A 19,698-nucleotide genomic window follows, 5' to 3' on the forward strand; every position below is an offset into this window, starting at 1 on the left:
CAGGATTAAACAGTTAAAGGTAAGAGGAGCTTTTCAAAAGCTGCAGACCGACACTTTTAATACCCTAGACTTCTTAATAGTCCGTTAGTTTAATTTGCAAATGCAAAAATAATAATAACTCCTCTGTACTAGAGCAGACATGGAGGGTGGTTCCAATAAAACACCAAAGGAATTGCGATTCTTGTCACTGGTTCACACTGCAGAATGCCACACACACTCGCACGCACGGGCACAAATAAACACACACACACACACACACACACACACACACACACACACACACACACACACACACACACACACACACCGTGTAACGGTGATGCTAAATATACTTCCTCATAAGCTGCTTTCTCCCAGCTAGCTGCCTCTCTAAGGAATCTGAACACATAGACAGAGGTAAGTCTTTATGCCATGGACTCATGGAATATTTACAGTAAGTGTGGCTGTGTGTGTGTGTGTGTGTGTGTGTCCGTGTATGTGTGTCCCCGTGTCAGTGTGAGTGTGACCTCAACCACAGGTCACAGCTGTCTGAGAGGAAACCAAGGGTGGCACACAAGCTGGCACTGCAAACTAAGACCTCCACCTTGACATTAGTCTCACCTTCTCCATCTTTCTCTCACAGACGTTATCCTTCTCTTCCTCCTCCTCCTTCTCTCTTGTACTCCCACACATCCCCCCTTCCTCATCCCTTCCTCTCCCCTCCCTTCTACGTCTCTTTGTGTCTCCCCTCTTCTGTTCATCTCATCCTTCCTCTGTCATCTTTTTCTCCCTCTGCTCATCTCCTTCCAATACTGTCATTGTCAGCTATACTGTCGGCCCAATTAATTTTCAAGGGGCAATTAGGAGTTGGACGGACACACAAATCATATGCAGGCACACACACACACATGCAAGCGCACACATACACACGCACACATACACACACACACACACACCACACACACACACACACACGCATGCACGTGCACAGGCACACACACACACACACACCTACACACCTACACACACACACACACACACACACACACACACACACACACACACACACACACACACACACACACACACACACACACACACACACACACACACACCACACACACACACACACACACAATGCTTGATCATTACTATTCTTTCATCCCCAAACTATTCATTCAGTTGAGTCCCCTTTGTATTAGAAAAAAGAAATACATATTTTATATATATAAAAGAGAGAGAGAGATTAAGTGTTTTGTACAGAATAATGTTTTCTTCTGTTACATGATGTATTATTCACATTCAGTGTTCAACCTGGAACTTTTGTTTGGCTAGATATTTACTTACTTAAAAAAAAAGAAGAGGCATGGTTTATTCTCTTAGAGTCTCTAATGTCGTCAAACAGCGCCTTTTAGGCCAACACGTATTTTGTTACCATCCTTTTGTGTTGGTCTGATGTGTGTGGGTTGGAGTTGAGTAGGGGATAGGGTGAGGGGTTGCTACTGCTGGCCACACCCAAGGCTCTGTTAACCCTTTCACTACCACACTACCGAAGGGTTAACCCTTTCACTGCAACAATACAGACGGTTAACTCTTTCACTGCCACACGACAAAGGGTTGACCTTTTCACAACCACACTACATAAGGTTAACCCTTTCACTACCACACTACAGACGGTTGACCTTTTCACTACCACACTACAGACGGTTAACCGTGTGGTAGTGAAAGGGCTAAGAGGGGTCTGGAGAAAGTCACAGTATAATATGTTACTATAGTGCAAACCCACACATCAGACCAAAATAAGAAATGTAAAAAAACACAAACAGGGCTCGTTTTGCCGAGAGGTCGTTGTTTGACGGCGCTACAGACTCTACCTTTAATGTGAGAACGTCTGCCTGTAAAGCGAAGGAAGCACAAGGTTGATCCTATAGGCTACTTAAGTTAATGATTTCAGTGAATTTCTGAAATAGAACAGGGACATCTATGGAGCTCAGTGAATGTATTCCCAATGTCAGAAATATTGTGTCTATTACTAGGCTTGCTTAAATTGTGAATATGGATGGAAGGAAATTGTGAATATGGACAAAGGAGAATATGAATTATGATTTTTCTTTGCATCTTTGACAGTGAATAACACCATGCTGATTGACAAGCTAAAAGCAATTGGTTTTGATAGTTTATCAGTGAGCTGGATGCAATCTTACCTCGAGGGGAGAGAACAGATGGTGGAGGTAAACGGTACTCTATCCCCCCCTCACAGTGAGCTGTGGTGTTCCACAAGGAAGCATACTAGGACCGCTACTGTTCCTAATTTATGCAAATGACATGTCGTCAGCTTGTGAATGCAACTTGTTCTTGTTCGTGGACGACTCAGCCCTGCTGGTCTCTGACAAGAACAAGTTACAGGTTGAAAAAACCCTCAGCTCAGAACTGGGCAGAATATGCACCTGGCTCGCTGATAACAAACTCACATTACACCTGGGTAAAACAGAGTCCATTCTCTTCGGATCAAATAACAGACTCAGCAAGACCGACGGCTTCTCAGTTACAGTGGGTGACAATATTGTCACAAGGAAAGATGAAATTACATACCTAGGTTCCATCCTAGAGGCAAATCTTTCCTGTGACAAAATGGCATCCCAAGTAAATAAAAAAAAGTCAACCAACAAACTAGATTCTTGTACCGGATCTCCTCTCTGGTAAACAAGAATACCCTGAAGACTCTGGCAGGAGCACTCATTCAAGGGTACTACGACTATGCTTGCACCTCATGGTACCAAAGCACCTCAAAGGTGCTAAAAACAAGATTACAAACATCACAAAACAAACTGGTCAGACTTCTACTTGACCTTACCCCTAGAACTCACCTCACCCCTGCCCACTTTGACTACCTAGGATGGCTTAGAGTAGACGACAGAGTACAGCAACTTGCAATGGGCCTGGTCTACAAGATACACTATACGACTAAGGTACCCATGTACATGTCAAAATACTTCCCAAAGGTCAGTGAATACCACGACCACAACACCAGAGGAAGCTCAACAAATCATGTTAAACCCAGATTCGGCTCAAACAAGGGACTAAACACGTTTCGCAATTATGCCACATCAATGTGGAACGCCCTACCCAAAGCTGTAAAGGAATGTGAATCCGTACCCACATTCAAAACCGCTCTTAAAGAGCACCTATGGGATGCTGCAATTCGAAACTGCCCACCGTAAATGTCCAAACCCCCCCCACCCCCACCCCCTCCTAATAGTCAGCCTCCTCCCCACCGTATGTATATATTCTCTCCCCACAGTATGTATATTTCTCTCCCCACCGTTTTGTATATTTCTCTCCCACCCACCCACCCCCTCCTAATGTACAGTCTCCTCCCCACTGTATGTATATATTCTCTCCCCACTGTATGTATATTTCTCTCCCACCCACCCACCCCCTCCTATGTACAGTCTCATCCCCACCGTATGTATATATTCTCTCCCCACCGTATGTATATTTCTTTCCCATCCACCCCCTCCTAATGTACAGTCCCCTCCCCATCATATGTATATACTCTGTCAGGATCTATGGGTAACAGTACTGTATATTTGCATATCGTATATGTCACAAATGTAACAGTACTATATACCTGTATGTCATGTATGTCCCTATGCCATAAATGTCATGATGTCATATATGTTGTGTATGTCATAAATGTCACTATGAATTGAAAATGGGGGACCCTGATGTAAACAAGACAAACGTCTTTCTCTGGTCTGCATCCCCTTAACAATTGTATGTTGAGCCATACTGTATTGTACCCATTCTGCAATCTGTTAAATAAAGTTTTCATTCATTCATTAATTCATTAATTCATTAATTCATTCATTAATTCATGCTAATAATGACCAAACATAAAAAATTGCCACTGATCTCGTTCAGTACCTTCTTGAGATCATGTGTACAAAAAAATCTAAGGAAATGAATAAAGGGAAGATGATTAAACAGAAGGTTCTGTAGAACCCCACTCAATGGCCAGACGCGTCTTATGGCGACATCTACAATTACCTTATTGAGTCTCCAGGTGGATGGATGGAACTGATGGAATATTCTACCCGGTTTCGCGCCACGTCGCGTGCCGTCAAAATACGTTGGCAATCTGCACATGCGTATGGGGAGTAGGTGCTGAAAAAGGGACTTTATCTCGACCCATTAAGTTCCGATCGTTTTGGAATGGGTCGCGCCGTGTTCAGGAGATTCAGGCGCATACAAGTCTATTCGATCATGTCTGTAGCACCCCCACAGCCGTAGCTGCAATCACATCAAGGCTCTCATCCACATTCATTAATTTGCTCCCCCCTCTATCTCCTCCCTGATTTCAATGTAACGCAGAAGTGCAGTGGTCTATGGATGTCCTTTACAAAATGTCAGCAAAAAAACTACAATTCCCATGATTCAAGGTTTTCCAAAATGGTCGCCTCTCGAGAAATAACATTGACATTTCGAAAATATAACAAAATAATAACACTTTAACCTATTCCTAAACTAACGTATTGATGATAATATATATACATTATAAATGCTGTTGTGACATGGTTAGGATGTTTATACTTGAATACATTTGACAAAAACAACGATACTTTTGTAGAACATTCTGGGGATATTGATTTATGACATGATGCCATTTGCGGTCCGCCGACGGACGGAAGAGGTTAAAAGGACATAAAAACTAGCAAGAGAGTAAAAAAAGAAAGAATATAAATAAGCAAGACTAAAACTAGTAAGGAATAAAAAGAACACTAAAACTTGTAAAGAGTAAAAACTGGTAAAAGAAGATCAAATTTGTGGAGCTAAAACTAGATAAAAATCAACAAAAGTCTCTAATAAAAAGATGAGTTTTGAGGCCCTTTTTAAAAGCATCCAGTCTGTGGTGGTGTTTCCAGGTGGTCAGGGAGAGCATTCCACAGACGAGTTCATATCATACGGGAGCGGATGAGCAGAAAGCCGCTGATATTGTGAGCAGGTTCTCCTTCAGATTTAATGGATGGGCTGAAAGCTAAATTATCAGAATAAAAACGTCTTCCGCTGCTCCTACTGTCAGATAAAGGTTAGGATTCCACACTTCTCTTTTGATTATATCTCTGTGGTGCCGTAGAGTCTCTTTCTCTCTCTCTCTCTCTCTCTCTCTCTCTCTCTCTCTCTCTCTCTCTCTCTCTCTCTCTCTCTCTCTCTCTCTCTCTCTCTCTCTCTCTCTCTCTCTCTCTCTCTCTCTCTCTATATATATATATCTCTCTCTCTATATATATATATCTCTCTATTCAATTCAATTCAATTCAAATGGCTTTATTGGCATGACGCAACTTGTACATGTTGCCAAAGCAAATGATTAATAACATAAACATGGATTACAAAACAGATATTAATGTCATAGTACATAAAAAAATTATCATCATAAAATAAAACATAAAATATTACGGCATAAACATGTCACTCACTGTCCCTCAGACTATGGCAGGCAGCAACATAGGCTGCTTCTAGCTCACAGCTTGTTGAGTCCTCCCCTAGTAAGACTGGTAGTTTTCCTGTATCTGGTAGTGCAAGAAAACCTTTTGTTATTAATAAAAAAAGAAAAATTAAATGCGTTTCTCTAATATATTTATATTTTTCACATTTGGTGAGGAAGTGCAACTCAGTTTCAGGCTCACTGAGGATGCAATGACAGCACAGCCTTTGCTCTGCAGGAAGCCAGGTTTTCCTGCGCCTCCCCTTTTTAACAGCAAGGCTGTGCTCACTCAGTCTGTATTTTGTCAAGGTTCTTTTTAGTTGTTGATCAGTCATCATGCTCAAATAATCTGCTATGGTGTACTGTCGATTTAGAGCCAGATAGCACTGCATTTTGCTCTGTGCTTTTGTTTGTGTTTTCCAATAAGTGATGTAGTTTTGTTTTAGCTGTGTAGTAATTGGATTTATTCTGATTGGTGATGTGTTCTGTTCCTGAGGTGTGTTAAGAAAGCAGGCTTGTGGACTCAGCCTCAGGACCAGCTGGGTAAGGGGGTTCCTGATGCTCCTCAGCTCTTGGCACTGCAGGGCGAGAGGGGGTCACTTTGTTTTAGGTGTGTCCAAAAGTGAATAGCTCTTTTTTGTATTTTTAGTATTAGTGGGTAACGGCCTAATTCTGCCCTGCATGCATTGTTTGTAGTTTTCCTCTGGACATGTAGGAGAATTTTACAGAACTCTGCATGCAGGGCCTCAATGGGGTGTTTGTCCCATTGGGTAAAGTCTTGTTTTGTAAGTGGACCCCACACCTCACTGCCATAGAGTGCAATTGGTTCAATAACACATTCAATGCATTTTAACCAGATTCAAATAATTGGTATTTCTGTTTGTATATTTATTTGTATGGCATAGAAAGCCCGGCGTGCTTTCCCTCTCAGCTCATTTACTGCTTCCTTAAAATGTCCAGTTGAACTTAGTTTTAGGCCTAAATAGGTGTAATGTGTGCACTCTACATGTTTTGTACCAATTGAGAACTTTGGTAGGACGTCCTGAGATCTGGATCTTTTTTGGAATATCATTATTTTGGTCTTTTTGGGGTTTACTGCCAGGGCCCAGGTCTGACGATAATGCGCTAGCAGGTCCAGGCTCTGCTGTAGGCTGTCTGCTGTGGAGGACACCACAACCAGGTCATCTGCAAAGCGCAGGCATTTAACTTCTTGATTGTGGAGACTTACACCGGGGGCAGAGGACTTTTCTAGTATATTAGCCAATTCATTAATATAGATATTGAAGAGTGCCGGGCTGAGGTTGCAGCCCTGACAAACGCCTCGCCCTTGGGTAAAGAATTCTGTTCTTTTTTTGCCAATTTTTATGCTGCACATATTACCAGAATACATTGATTTAATAATATCATATGTTTTACCCCCTACACCACTCTCTATAACTTTATAGAACAGTCCTGTATGCCAAATAGAGTCAAAAGCCTTTTGGAAGTCAATAAAGTTTATGTTTATCAATTAGGGTATGTAGGGTGTAAATATGATCGGTTGTGCTGTGTTTTGGTATAAATCCAATTTGGCTTTTACTCAAGACATTGTGCTTGGTAAGGACGTTTAAAAGTCTGGTATTCATAATACTACAGAAAACCTTCCCCAGATTACTGTTCACACAGATGCCTCTGTTATTATTAGGGTCAAATTTGTCTCCGCTTTAATAGATTGGAGTTATGAGTCCGTGATTCCAGATGTCATGAAAATATCCTACACTCAGGACCAAATTGAATAGTTTTAATATAGCCAATTGGAATTTCTTGTTCATATTTTTCATCATCTCATTCAAGATGCCATCTCTCTCTCTCTCTCTCTCTCTCTCTCTCTCTCTCTCTCTCTCTCTCTCTCTCTCTCTCTCTCTCTCTCTCTCTGACAGGTAGTGTAACCGCTAAGAGAAATGTTCTCTCCACCTCCCCATCCTTCCTCTCTGCTCTGCTGACGTCTTCTAAGTAAACACGCAAACAACAATCAACGAGAAAGTCAAACAAAAGGGAAGCAGAGAATTGAATCAGCGGCTAAACCCTGCCGGAATGTTAAAGGCTGTGGACCGCGAGCAGAATGTCTGGCAGGGAGGAGGGTCTTAATGAAGCGGTCTGTGGACGGATTGGAGGATACATACTGTACATAGTACTGAATGTATCTAGCATATAGGTTGAGATGTTAGAGTCGTATTAATGTGTTGGGATTGGTACTGCCTTTGGCTTGAGACAGTGGTCTCAATTAGCACATGCACACACACATGCACACACACACACGCACACACACACACACACACACACACACACACACACACACACACACACACACACACACACACACACACACACACACACACACACACACACACACACACACACACACACACACACAGTGTATTGCACTACTATTACTACTACTGTTAACTGTTAACTGTTACCCGTTATTGCACAAATGTATTGTTACCTGCTACCTGTTATTGCACAATTTTATTGCACAAATTTTTGTATTGGATTCTATTATATGTTGTACCAATTGCACATCGTTGCGGGCAAGACCACCCGCATTTCATTGTATATCCGTATGCCGTGACAAATAAAACTCTTGACTTGACTTGACTTGACACACACACACGCACACGCACACACACACGCACACACACAGGCACGCTTACTTTTAACACGTACATTTGATACAACTCAAAATCGGGGTGGAGGTGCAGGATATCTCTAACAACTGAATGCGAAAGGATAACAATAGAAATTATAATGAATACAACATCTCTACGCTTCTTGAGTGAGTGGCTCTTTACAACGTCCCTCCTACGCTCTGTCCTCGTTCTCTCTCCTTTCCATCCCATCCATCACCATCCATCTCCCCCACTTCTCCTCTCCTCTCTTCTATCTCACATCACATCCTTTCCTCCCTCTTTCTCCTCTGGTGCTGGATTGCCATTAGCATGATGATGTTGATGGTTAAGGCTCCTTTAACCTTATTTAGCTGCCTTTGACAGTTTAACCCTTTCACTACCACACTGCCAAAGGGTTAACCATTTCACTACCACACTACAGAAGGTTAACCTTCTGTAGTGTGGTAGTGAAAGGGTTCAATTATACTGCTGATATTGCAGTATTTATTTTGTATTAATTGTATTTAATATTTTTCTATATCTTTTTCTAACATATCCCAATGTTGCTAGATTGGAATGATGGACCCTATCTGACAGCTCAAATGACTGGCTTATATGCTTAAGGTTCCCCCGAATACAGACTGAACTGGGATAATCAGCCTTTTGTTTGGGTGCTCCAGCTTCTTGGGATGATCTCCAACTCACGCTAAGAATCAATACTATCATACGGATGGTTTAAAAACATGATTACAAATCTCCCTGCTTCAGTTTGTAACAGTTATCTTTTACCTCCCTCCCCTCCCTCCAATGTATAAGTTGAAATAATGGTTCTAAATGATGACACTGATGATATTCAAATGACAGTGCGTAAAATAGAATCCAGTGTTAGACATGGATGGATTTAGGAGGCAAAGTCACACAGATTACATTTTGAAGGTACGCTCTTCAACTCTGATCATTCCTCAACGTGTCACTCTACCCCACTGTTATGTTGGAATAATCAGACAACACGTTGTTGTAGCTTAACAGTGTTTACTGGTACTCAACTGAGACACATGCATGGTAACGTACATCGTAACATCAACATCAACGTCACGTTCGGCCATATGCCATAACGTGAATCTCAACACATGAATACGACACTGTCGCAATAGTCAGAACACTGGTTTAAGTGCTGGCACTCGCTAGAGTACCAGACGTAACACCCACCCCACCCCACCCCACCCCACCCCTCCACATCCTCCTCCTCACCTTCCTCTGGTCCCTCCAGCGTTGGTTCAGCTTGGCGTCCAGTCGGTTGGCGGCCGTGGCCCACTGCTGTGCTAGGCGTTGGATGCGGCGCTTCATGAAGCTGAGGGACTCCTTGCCCGTCCCCACCTGATCCAACAGGACCGTCAGGTCTGTGCGGAATGCAGCCTGGATGGATGGAGAGAGAGAGAGAGAGAGAGAGAGAGAGAGAGAGAGAGAGAGAGAGAGAGAGAGAGAGAGAGAGAGAGAGAGAGAGAGAGAGAGAGAGAGAATTCATGTAAAATATAAATTGAAAGATTAAACAGCGCCATCCTTTAATTTTGGGAACCTTACACTTTACCATGAATTAGATATTGTGGTATATTTCTGCATCAAAATGTCCCAACAAAGGTCTGCAAGCTACTGGGAGAAAAGGTTCATAATCATGTGTAAGTTTGGTAAAAGCAGAAAGACAGTTATTTCAGTACTATTTAAATATAGTTTAAATACAGAGTTCTTCTAGACATCACTATAAGGATTAAAGTCAGAGGCTCTGGGGTCAAAAATGTGTTTTACCTCCCCCGGAGGGGAGAGGTAAGGAACAGGATGAGACCAATCTTTAATTTGCACATAGTCCTAAAAGTGAGTTAATTACTGTTTCCCTCTGTCTCTCTCGCTGCAACTGTAAATGGCACCTTCCCCCTCCACACATATATGTTACAGGAGACCACAATGTAATTTAAATACCACCAGGTTCTGGCTGCTAAAAAGTAAAGAATTAACCAGATGGCTGTTGACCAAACCTTCCCCCACAATGGATACATTGTGATTGATTAGGCCAACTGTAAATACTCTAGGCCATATATGGGGCTTGAGTCTAGCTAAAGTTAGCATTTCAATATGCTAGCCTGAAACTCGACAAAAGGTCATTTAGGGCCCTTTCTCACTCACTCATTCTGTCCGTACCGGTCGCGTACCGCCCTCATTCCGGGTCAGAGTGCGAACCCCCCCCCCCCCCCCCCTCTAGTTTGTGTACACACTGCAGTCTTGGTTCGCTTCGGGTTCTGTTTACGGTTTGCCTTTTGAGCGTTTACGCTTGCCGTAGGCGATGATGTCACGTTCGAAAATGTAAACAGGAATGTCTTAACACGACTGCGGACTCTGGATGCTGATATAAAATGAACAAATTGCCAATAAATATGAAGTTATATTTGAACCTCTGTTGTCAAGCCTTGTCAATATAACCCACCCCATTTTATCACGAATGGATGGTGTTGTAGAGTCCGCTTTTGAGCGTTTTAACGATAGCGCTAAGCTAACGGCTAAACGCTAGTTAGCTTAGCCTTTACTAGTAACATTGCTGCATCGATTAGCATTATATTGAATGTCATTGATCTACTGGTCGACCACACGGCCGACTGGTTGGGCACCACTGGTCTAATAGAAATAAATGCATTCGAACAAGAAAGTATAGTATACAGCAATGGCTAACGGCTAACGCTAGTTAGCTAGCCTGTTCAGAAGCTAACATTATCCCATCGCTTGTGGCAATTATATTGCATGTCATTGATCTACTGGTCGACCACGGCCGACTGGTTGGGCACCACTGGTCTAATAGAAATAAATGCATTCGAACAATGTATAGACATAGCAATGGCAAACAAAATTGCCAGGCCTAACCGCCCCCACTAGTGCGCACCTGAGACCACCTATTTCACCGGCCCCGGTTCAGCGCCCCCGGGGACGAATCAGCGGGGGGCGGGGATGGGGGACAGCGTTCTCACTCAGGCCATGGTTAGACTAGTTTTTTTTTGCGTTTAGACTGAAACGCAAAATTGTGTTTGCGTTTGGAGATACGCAAAAAAAACGAATCGACAACAGCGTGTAGTCAGCACGCTAGCCGTTGTTGCGAAAACGCCCATGCGCAGTAGATACCATCGCGTGCCCTTCCGGTGACAACAGTGTGTGTGTTTGGGACATAGCTGCTCCGTGTCCCAAATAACTTCAGCTACCATGTGTTGTCAAGTTATTGTTATAAGGACCCCAGTCCAAGCTACAACAGTCTGCATTCCCTTAACAATTGTTTGTATTGAGCCGTATTGTATTGTACCCATATGCAATATGTTAAATAAAGTTTACATCCATTCATTCTGCTAGCATTACCGATTGCATGAGCAGCTGGCTAACGTGAGCTATCAGGATTCAGACCCTGTTAGCTCAGAGCTCCTCTTTCAACTTAACAAGCATTAAACAAAATGGCCCAGTCATCTATTCACCTTTGTTTAATACACACAGCGTTGTCTCTAATGTTATCTAACTACTGATAGCTCGCGATATCATCAGTTTTGGTGCTGGCTAAGTAGCGTGAGCTAACGTTAGCTTCTAGCCACAATGCTATATTGTTATAATGGCATACTCCATTGACGTTAGCATGCAGCTAACAATGCTACCGATCGTTTTTTAGACTAAACTATCCGCTCTTGGTGGTCACTTGTGTTGATGTTAGTTTTGTTTCATCAACAAATGACAGGCAGAACACACAGTGAATGTATCCGTTTTGTTTATTGCACTTTTATTAGGCTTTGCTGAAAAGGAATTGCTGCATTGAGTAAATAGGCAAGATGGTGGCGCGGCATAGGCGCCTGCCTTATTGACATTTTCTTTGCTGGAGCTTCCAGGAAGTGTATTGGCACATTCAATCTGATTGGTTGAAATTGCCTTCATGTTTGCCACCTACTGCCACCTACTGCTTTGGCAGTGTACTACATCAGTGTGCTCGGGTGACAAAACGGAAAAAAAACGAAAGTGTGACTCGAGGCGCACGACGTCGCGGCGATACGCATATGAAAACAATACGAAGATGATACGAAAGGTGTAACCGCTGCCTCAGACAGACACACCCTTTTCTGATGCGAGCCGGGTCTGATTCGACACAGAGCAGTGAGTGAGAAAGGGCCCTTAGGAACCCACTGTAAGCAAATCTTTATGGGTCCAACTTCAAAGAAGAGGGCACCTGGTCACCTTCTAGTCACAGGAACTCATTTGTTTACACTTAAACAAAGGAGAAATTAATTGTCTAAGTTTAGAGAACAGTTAACTAGAAAATAATACATAATTAAATATAAAATATAGACTAGATCTGTTTAGATTATTGTATTGGTCCGTTTAAGACTAAACAAGGTAATTAAAAAACCATGTCTAAGTGATTTAATCCCATATAAAGTAAAGTTAAAAATAGCCTAAAGGCATCTGCAGTAGAAAAGGTGTCAGGTTGGGGACAGGAGATATTCTTAGTTCCTCCTGTCTGCCATGAGACAGAGGTAAACTAGATTTGGTTTAAAACGTTGTTTTAATGAAATTAAACATTTAGAACTATTCAGGAAAATAGCACTAATAGTTAGCCCAGTTCAGAACCGTAATTATGAAACTAAGTAGAATGGTTGTTAGTCATTGTTAAGTTGACTTAAGCAATAAATATAGTTTGGGGTAAAATTAGAACTTGGCAACCATGTTTAAAATACACCTAGCGACATAATTGATAAACTAAGAGCTAAAAATGGAATAAATAGTTACTCTTTTGTTGCTTATAGAACCAAAACTAGGATAATTCAGGTATAATACTTACTAAAAATTCGGGAAAAAGACTAAATTAATAGTCTAATTAAGTTAGGACATAATTACTCGTTTTTAAGTTATTAGAATCAAAGCAAAAGTACATTAACGTTAAACTAAGGAACTGTAACGTCCTATGTTCAAAATAGGACGGACCGCCTCTAGATTCAGACATCTCTCCATATAAAGAGTTATATAGTTTCAAAATGGCGGCGGCCTGGCTCCAAGATGGCCGACGTCTAGAAATAGCCAATTGGAAGAAAAGTGAACGCCCCCTAGCGATCATCACTCGATCGCAGGGGCAGGACTTAGGGGTTTTAAGGAGGAACTCGAGAAGCGACAAGGAACTCAACACAGCAGAACTCCACCCTTCCAGAAGAATTGCACGAGAACAGAGACGAGATGGGTTACCAAGGCAACCATTGTTAACCACGCGAAGAGAATTGTAGAGCTGACCTCTGTTAGAACTAGAAAGTAATTCAAGTACTTGTTTAATTAGTTTAGTTTGTGTTTCTTAGAATGCATAAACACAGCTGTTTTTAAGTCAAGCATCTCGTCCGACTTTGATTCATCCAAACCACTATTGAGTGAGTATAGAAGGGTTTTACAACGCAGAGAAAGGAGACCACTATACACCAGCTCAGAATTATCACGGCAAAGCTTTAGGCTTGTAACAACAATATCCTATAGCCTATACCCTATAGAGGGGTATAGCCATTGTGGCATTTTGCAGTTCTATTAAAATCATGTTTGACTTGATGATTGATGTTTTTAGGGGCCGTCTGATTGGCTGACTGACCTCGATAAAACCAATTAAATAACTTAGAGGCCTTTGATTGAATAACTCTACTACTCCACTAGATTTAAAAGAAAATCAATATTTAAAATACAATTGCTTGGTTGGGGGCCCTATTATTAAGGAAGTGCACTAAATGGCCCTGATCTGCCTAGTGGAAAGGACGCCCGGCATTTATATTCCACCTTAAATCACCCATATGGGAGAGAAGAGGTGAAGTAAAAGAAGAAGCTAAGATAGGTAGAGAAGAGGAGAAAGGGGGGAAGGTGAAAAGGGAGAGGATAGGAAGGAGGGATGAGATGGAGGAGTATGGAAAGAGATGAGGACAGGAGAGAGTATGGTGCGAGACTTCATCAATACGATTAACAGGAGAGAGGGGGAGAGAGAGAGAGAGCCAGTAAAGGAGGAAGAGGGAGATTAGATAGGAAGAGACAGTAAAGCGAGAGAGAGAGAGAGAGAGAGAGAGAGAGAGAGGGAGAGAGAATGTGTGTGAGAGAGAGAGAGAGGGAGAGATTAGATAGAAGGAGACAGTAAAAGGGAGGAGAGAGAATGTGAGAGAGTGTGTGTGTGAGTGTGTGTGAGAGAGATAGAGAGAGAGAGAGAGAGAGAGAGAGAGAGAGAGAGAGAGAGAGAGAGAGAGAGAGAGAGAGAGAGAGAGAGAGAGAGAGAGAGAGAGAGAGAGAGAGAGAGAGAGAGAGAGAGACGTTTAATAAGCCTGTGTGTTGGTTATAGTATCATCATCATCATCATCATCATCATTGTATACACATTATTTGAGGCAATGTAGTGTGACATATGAATAGACTATTGAAGTGTGTACATAAGGAGTGGCAGCCAGTCCATAGGGGGCACTGGTGCGCAGCCAGCCTGATCAGAGGAAGTGGAAATGTCAAAGATAATAATAATGTATAATATCCTTCTGATAAATTGTGGACAGATAAATCAAAACATTTAGTCTCTCATCACATCTCTTGTTTCCTGCCTTGGATGGCTTTTGAGTTCTGCATTCAGACAGGCTGCAGTTGCGGATTTGCATTTTTTTCCTCGTTTTGATGACTTGGTTTTCTTCACGCTGATTTGTCTGCTGCTTCAACACACTTTCCTTATACGTTTAGAGGTGAGATCAGTATAGTTAGTTGGTTAAAAAGTAATTACAGTATATGCAAATTAGAGTAGGTTGGACGTCTGCCATGAGTGGAGAAAGAATAGGGAAGTCAAATTGATTAGACCAATCAGTAGAAAATAGTGGTTAGATTTGAGTATTTAATACTGTTGTTTAGAGAGAAAATGCTCTCTTTGTGCTCTTTGCTTTTTGCTCCTGGCCTTGTTTGATGACTGACCATCAATCAATCAATCAATCAAATGTATTTGTATAGCACGTTTAAACATGACGCTTGTCAACCAAAGTGCTTCACATGGCTAAGCTAAGTACAAAGAAAAGTATAAAATAAACAGAGAAACAAAATAAAATCAACGGATAGACAAAGGAAAAACAGAACAACACGTCAACAAGTACGGCAAGAGTCAAAGTGAGTCAGGGAAGGCCAGGCGATATAGGTGGGTTTTGAGTTTTGATTTAAAAGACTCGATGGAGGGGGCAGATTTGATGGACATGGGGATGCTGTTCCAGAGGTCAGGGGCTGCGACCGCAAAAGCACGTCCCCCCCTAGACTTGAAGTTGGACCTACGAGTGGTTAGGAGACCCTTATCAGCCGATCTGAGGGCCCTGGCGTTGGTATAGGGGGTGAGGAGGTCTGCTAGGTAAGCAGGGGCTTTACCATTTAGGGCTTTGTACACCATTAAGAGGACCTTGAAGTCTATTCTAAAGCGCACCGGGAGCCAGTGGAGGGAGGCAAGTACAGGGGTGATGTGAGCTCTCTTCCGGGTACCTGTGAGCAGTCTAGCGGCAGCGTTTTGGGGGAGTTGTAGACGGGCTATGGTGGATTTATTTAGCCCCAGGTACAGGGAGTTACAGTAGTCTAAGCGTGAGGATATGAAGGCGTGAATTATTCTTTCCAGGTCTGAGGGGGAGAGAATGGCCTTGATCTTGGCTATGGACCGGAGCTGGAAAAAGCATCCCTTCACCACCGAGTTTACCTGCCTATTGAAGGAAAACTCGGGGTCAAAGAGCACGCCCAGGTTTTTAACAAAGGGCTTGACTAGGGGAGACAGGTTACCCAGGCTGACCATGTGTGTGTGTGTGTGTGTGTGTGTGTGTGTGTGTGTGTGTGTGTGTGTGTGTGTGTGTGTGTGTGTGTGTGTGTGTGTGTGTGTGTGTGTGTGTGTGTGTGTGTGTGTGTGTGTGTGTGTGTGTGTGTGTTAGAACTTAGGAGGAGGACTGGAGTCAAATCGTAACTTAACTTTTGTCAACTAAACCTATCATAAAGCCACTTCTGAAATTATAGAAGTAGTACAGTTTTCTCTTGGTATTTTTTACCATCTCATCGACCTTTAGACGTAACCACACTTGCTTACTCAGCTGTAGTGGCTCAACTGAACTGAGGACGAGCCATCAAGCTTCATGGTGAGATTTTAACGCTTTCACTACCACACTACCAAATGGTTAAGCCTTTCACTGCAACAATACAGAAGGTTAACCCTTTCACTGCCACACAACAAAGGGTTCCGTCTGTAGTGTGGTAGTGAAAGGGTTAACCTTAGTGGTAGTGAAAAGGTTAAGCCTCTCTGGAGTTTGTCTCATATTTACAGAGAGACGTTTGAAGAGAGAAAAGTGGTGTCTCTGTTTCTGCAGTCTGAGTCTGCTATGGTGGATTCTGCTCCATTGAAACGTTAAAGGAATTGCTAATGAGTTCTGCAAAACCTACAGGAACAATTTTTACTGGCCATGTACAGTATGTGTCTGCAAATACTGGGTGGATGAGACTCAAGTTATGCATTTTTGGGAGGCAAGCATGCTATGTACCGTAATTCCTCTAATAGTAACCCCGGCTTGTATTTGTTTCAACTGTAGCGGGTACCAGGCTTGTATTAGGAGGAGGCCTGTATAAGAGGGAGGCCTATATTTCAAATTTTCAAACGGATCATAATGAATAAATCAACATTTTGTGTCAGTTTGAACCCAGTAAAATGTACTGGGTTCATTTATTGAAACCAAGTACTGTATGAAATAGTAAACAGTGCAATTACAAGTGGTCACTGGTCATTTCAACGTTTTCAAAGTGAAATCAAGTAACTAGCTCAGTATGCAGCTCAGTATATTAGTAACCCGGCTTGTATTAGGAGGCCGGCTTATAATTGCTTAGCTCAAGAGCGCACCCGGCCATTAATAGAGACCCGGCTTGTATTTGAGACCCGGTTACTATTAGAGGAATTACGGTATCCCCATTTGCTGATTGGGAGGTGTAGCATTGCTGTCTTCTGTGTGTGTGTGTGTGTGTGTGTGTGTGTGTGTGTGTGTGTGTGTGTGTGTGTGTGTGTGTGTGTGTGTGTGTGTGTGTGTGCGTGCGTGCGTGCGTGCGTGCGTGCGTGCGTGCGTGCGTGCGTGCGCACAAGCCCCCTACATGCCCACAGACTGTGCCCTCGACCACAGGTCACAGCTGTCTGAGAGGAAACCAAGGGTGGCACACAAGCTGGCACTGCAAACTAAGACCTCCACCTTGACATTAGTCTCACCTTCTCCATCTTTCTGTCACAGAGTTTCTCCTCCTCCTCCGCCCTCCCTCCTCCTTCTCTCTTGTACTCCCACACATTACTCATCCCTTCTTCTCCCCTCCCTTCTACGTTTCTTTGTGTCTCTCCTCCTCTGTTCATCTCATCCTTCCTCTGTTCATCTTTTTCTCCCTCTGCTCATCTGGGCAAGCCCCCTACATGCCCACAGACTGCGCCCTCGGCTACAGACACTCTGAAGGTCACTGCTGTCTGAGAGGAAGCCAAGGGCGGCACATAAGCTGGCACTGCCAACTATAAGGCCTCCATTTTGCCCTTAGTGATTGGGAGAGAAATGGATAGAAACTGTAAGATCGGCTATTCCACCTGCCATGATGACATTTTGTCATAGCCTGCATCCGCCATGATACATGACAATGCCAGTGCATGTTTGTGAAGTGTTGGTCTTCAGGCTAGTACTGTAAGTGTGCCTGTTGTTGGGTGACCTAGTTTAGTTTAGTTTATTTATTTAGCACATTATTTAAAAACAGTGCTATGAGGGAACAAAGCCCAAAGGGCTTGTAAAGTTCCACTCCCATCCCATCAATGTCCATAATCAAATATGAACGAAATACATGTAAACATGGTCAAGAAAAGAAACTCAAAACAAGATCAGAGAACATAAGACAAACACTATAACGAAAAAATGGAAGATAGACATGGATAGATATCATGTTCAAAACACAGCAACAAGAGTCAATAACAAGAAAAAAGTATAAGAAGGCAAAGGAGAGGAGAATAACATGAAAAATATATAATGAAGAAAAAGAACAAAATAACCAGCCATATTGGTAACACTGTTACACAGGACTAACCTAATAAGTTGATGATTCATGATGAAATTAAATGGCCTTTTAGTTGCTTTAATAATAATACTATTTAACTTTATTTATATAGCGCTTCTCAGGCCCTTGTTACACACACTGTTTTTGTGCTCGTTTTTATACGTTTTTGAATACGTTTGCTGTCCCTATTACATAGAAATGCCGTTTTGGCCGGAAACGTTGTGGCCCTACTGAAAACGCTAAATTGTGTTTCCGTTTTGGAATAGCGCCAAAAACTCGCCGACAACATAATCGTGTAATCTGCGCGGAGCCGTTGTTGCTCAACGCCCATGCGCAGTAGATACCATCTGCGTGCCCTTCCGGTGACAACAGAGCTGTCCCAAATAGCTGCAGCTACCATGTGTGTCAAGTTATTGTTATAAGGACCCCAGTCCAAGCTACAACAGTCTGCATTCCCTTAACAATTGTTTGTATTGAGCCATATTGTATTGTACCCATTATGCAATATGTTAAATAAAGTTTACATCCATTCATTCTGCTAGCATTACCGATTGCATGAGCACTGCAGCTGGCTAACGTGAGCTAGCGTTAGCTATCAGACCCTGTTAGCTCAAGCTCCTCTTTCAATCTTAACAAGCATTAAACAAAATGGCCCAGTCATCTATTCACCTTTGTTTAATACACACGGTGTTGTCTCTAATGTTATCTAGCTACTGATAGCTCCCGATATCATCAGTTTGGTGCTGGCTGGTTAACATGAGCTAGCGTTAGCTTCTAGCTACAATGCTATACTGTTATACTGGCATATTCCATTCACGTTAGCATGTAGCTAACAATGTAGCTAACAACATCGCCGATCCTTTTTGAGACTAAACTATCCGCTCTTGGTGGTCACTTGTGTTGATGTTAGTTTTGTTTCATCAACAAATGAGAGGCAGAACACACAGTGAATGTATCCGTTTTGTTTATTGCACTTTTATTACACTTTGCTGAAAAATAAGTGCTGCATTGGGTAAATAGGCATTTAAAGATGGCGGCGCCTTGTTGACATTTTCTTTGCAGGAAGTGTATTGGCACATTCAAGTTAGAAGATAGAATAGACAGAGTAAAATAGTGCACATAAAGTGCAGACATATAAACTGGTTGAAAATTGCCTTCATGTTCGCCACCTACTGCCACCTACTGCTTTGGCAGTGTACTACATCACTGTGCTCAGGTTGCAAAACGTATGTCTCACTCGGCTACCGCTACGTTGCGACCTGGAAAAGCGAAACACATCTGAAAACGAAACGAAAGTGTAACCGCAACCTCAAGGACCCGAAGTCGCTGATAGTAGGTACAGGAACATAGTAAAAACAAAGGAACAAAAAAGGAACATAAGACCACGGGGGAAACAGGGGAAAGCAGCATGAGATAACACAATAACATAGAGCGACAGGAACACACATCAATCAGGTTGGGGGGGGGGGGGGTTATGGGTGGGGGGGGTTGAAGGCTAGG

The 19,698-nt window shown here is 42.6% G+C and overlaps 1 protein-coding gene across 1 annotated transcript in view; it reads right to left on the bottom strand.

Annotated features, from left to right (window-relative positions):
• LOC311232149 (alpha-1,6-mannosylglycoprotein 6-beta-N-acetylglucosaminyltransferase B-like) overlaps nt 1-19,698 on the bottom strand; it is a gene marked incomplete at both ends in the record, with an annotated part of 487,590 nt that overhangs the window by 262,143 nt on the left and 205,749 nt on the right. The window contains one exon of the mRNA XM_084318847.1: nt 9,364-9,528. Coding sequence (XP_084174973.1) covers nt 9,364-9,528 — 165 coding nt within the window. The remainder of the gene's footprint in view (nt 1-9,363; nt 9,529-19,698) is intronic.

Source organism: Notolepis coatsorum (assembly GCF_963971535.1).
Source record: "Notolepis coatsorum genome assembly, chromosome: 7".
NCBI lineage: Eukaryota > Metazoa > Chordata > Actinopteri > Aulopiformes > Paralepididae > Notolepis > Notolepis coatsorum.